Below are 2,598 nucleotides of genomic sequence, written 5' to 3'. Positions count from 1 at the left end.
TTTTAGTCGATTTTAATTTCGAATTTATAGAAAGATTAAAATCTTTAGAAAATTTTTAATTGTAAACGATTAGAATTGTCTGTTAATAAATCCGCTGCAACTTATTTTGCTTATACAATTTCATTCGTCGCATTATTCCGCTACAGTTTAATTTTTTTAAATTTCAAAGTAAATTCATTGAACGTATATTTTATTGAGTATTAAAAGATATAGCTTGAAACACAAAGGACAAAATTATTTTTTATACTTCCAGTATTAAATGCATATATTTAAAATTTCTTTTTAAACACCCTGACATGCTCTCGCAGTGTCCAAAACTTTTTTATTAGAATATTTGGAATATTAAAATAGTTAGAATAATTTTAAAACGTTTATAATTTTTCTCCGAAAACTTCTTACGAGTATAATATCTAGAACATTTTAAAAACTTTGTGTGCTCTCTCTCTCTCTCTTTCTCTCTCTCCCTCTCCCTCTCCCTCTCCCTCTCCCTCTCCCTCTCCCCTCCACCCTCTCTCTCTCTCTCTCTTTCTGTTTCTCTCTCACTTTATCTTTCTTCACGAGTTTTCAATACTATACAAATACATCTTTCATACTATCATGTATCATGAATAAAAACAATACGATCATGTGGTGCATTAAGTATTGCAATCTCGTCGATCTCAGCCCGCACATTCGTATCGCGTTCCCATGTGGGTTAACGAAATCCTCCTCCGCCCGAATGACCTATGTTCCCAAAGTCGGCTTGCGGCTGGAATCTGGCTTGACGTCCATCGATGAAAGGAAGAGAGACTAGGGAGACTTCGCGCACTCGAGTAGAACTGGATCGCACGGAAAATCTTAATTTGACATCCGCACACCACCACCTTGAGTTCCTGCAGGTCTTTGCCCTGCCCCTGTCCCTTCTTTTCGAGCGGCTTACTCGCCCCCATCAACCTTCCCTTGGCACCTCTCTCCCACTCGCAACCCCATCAGGAGCGAAGGAACTCTTCTGGCAGTCGGTTGTCGGCTTCTCTCGACTAGGGACATGCGCAGCGAGACACGGAACGACAGGTGCGCGCCGCGCCGACAACCGCGATCGCTTAGTTTCGGGTAAGCGCATGATTCGCTTCTGCCGCTCTGTTCTCACTTCGAGACGAGCCGACCCGCCAGTCGCTCGCGACTCTGTCTCTGATTCGGTTGTTCGTTCCCGCTAATCTCGTCATCAACGTTTTCTCTTCTGATTGTCTTATGAAATCATCGACAACCGGAAGAAGGATTGTCCGTTGGGATCGCACGATCGCGGATCCTCTCATCGTAGAGAGGATCGTCTGTTAGATCCCATCAGCTGTCAACGCCCTGAAACAAGGAAGCTGACCCATCAGCGCTTATCGAGAGCGCACGTGTTCTTTCCCTTGTTTGCTTCCTGTCAGTCTTCCTCCTTCCTTGACAGACACAATTTCTCTCTCAAAGGTGGTGAATGTGTTATCCGATTTTTCTCCTCGTTTGGACATTTGTCGCGCGTTATTTTCAGATTACCAGTTTAATAAGGTGATTTTCTCTTTAAAATCATTGATTCGCGGGGGCCAGTAAAAGTATATTAATCGTGCTAATAAAACAGTGAGTTCCCGCCGATTTCACCAATTCGACGGTGATTGTGAATTACTGTGATTATCTTGGTGAACGCGTATGGTGCTCTTGATGGATGTGGTGCTCTAGGAAAGTTTAGACACGTCGGTATTCCGGCATCCCAGGTGGATCTCTCTCGATCATGCACCGAGGACAGGATCTCTTCCGCACAAGTGTGGGAATGCGAGCAACCGCGGCGGTCGTCTTCCTGTTTCTCTGCGGATTCATCGTCCTACGCAGAGTCGAGGGTGAGTCAGCGACCTAAATTTCTCCCTCGAGATCGGCCCGCGAATAAATCTGGGATTACCGCTAAGAGTTCTGTGAACTACCTACACGTATGATGCATCATATGCGTCTGACAGGTACTTGTCTAAACAAAATGTACGAACGTGTTTGAATAACCGTGAAATATAAATTCAACGCGCAGTCTAATATACCGGAATAAATAGAACATAAAAGAAAACTCGAGGGAGAAATGTCGGAAATTATTCGGGATTGAGTTCATATTTCATTTTTATTGCTCCAAAGTAAAGATTGCCCTTTTTAAAAATCACATTAAAATAATTATCGCTGTCTTTTCTCGATGTAAAGAACGAGATATCTGCCACAATACAAAAATAAACTCTACCATGAAGTCTACTTAATTTGCCGTCTAAAAACCATTTTAACATCCATAAATAAGCGGATGTAATATGACATTGTTCGCGGAACAGTTTTCGTCGTAGCTTTTAGTCATTCTTAGTTTCGATTGTTGAAAAAGCTGCTATAATGCGCGTATTTACAACTACTTTGACAGACTTTAATAATAAAATAATAGTAAAAACGGACAACGAAAAACAAAATCTAATTATGTAATGTTATACTTGAATAATACAACATTTGGTATATGAAATCTTCATACAATGACATCTTCATTCAATGATAAAATCTTAACATTTTTTAGATTAAGATTTTGTCATTTTTATCTTTTTGTTGGCATTATTATTATCTGGA

The 2,598-nt window shown here is 40.6% G+C and overlaps 1 protein-coding gene across 5 annotated transcripts in view; it reads left to right on the top strand.

Moving 5' to 3' along the window:
• The first annotated feature begins 1,009 nt into the window (after positions 1 to 1,009).
• The window catches only part of LOC108756882 (hemicentin-1), a 175,052-nt gene continuing 173,463 nt past the window's right edge, over positions 1,010 to 2,598 (top strand). For all 5 annotated transcript variants that reach the window (XM_018501028.1, XM_018501027.1, XM_018501025.1 and 2 more), the window contains exon 1: positions 1,010 to 1,853. In XM_018501028.1, the coding sequence (XP_018356530.1) occupies positions 1,748 to 1,853 (106 nt within the window). In that variant the 5' untranslated portion in view covers positions 1,010 to 1,747. The remainder of the gene's footprint in view (positions 1,854 to 2,598) is intronic.

The sequence above is a fragment of the Trachymyrmex septentrionalis genome, unplaced genomic scaffold (genome assembly GCF_001594115.1).
Source record: "Trachymyrmex septentrionalis isolate Tsep2-gDNA-1 unplaced genomic scaffold, Tsep1.0 scaffold13, whole genome shotgun sequence".
Taxonomy (NCBI): Eukaryota; Metazoa; Arthropoda; class Insecta; order Hymenoptera; family Formicidae; genus Trachymyrmex; species Trachymyrmex septentrionalis.
Note: the sequence above shows the minus strand (reverse complement) of the source record. Positions and strands in the feature narration are given on the sequence as shown.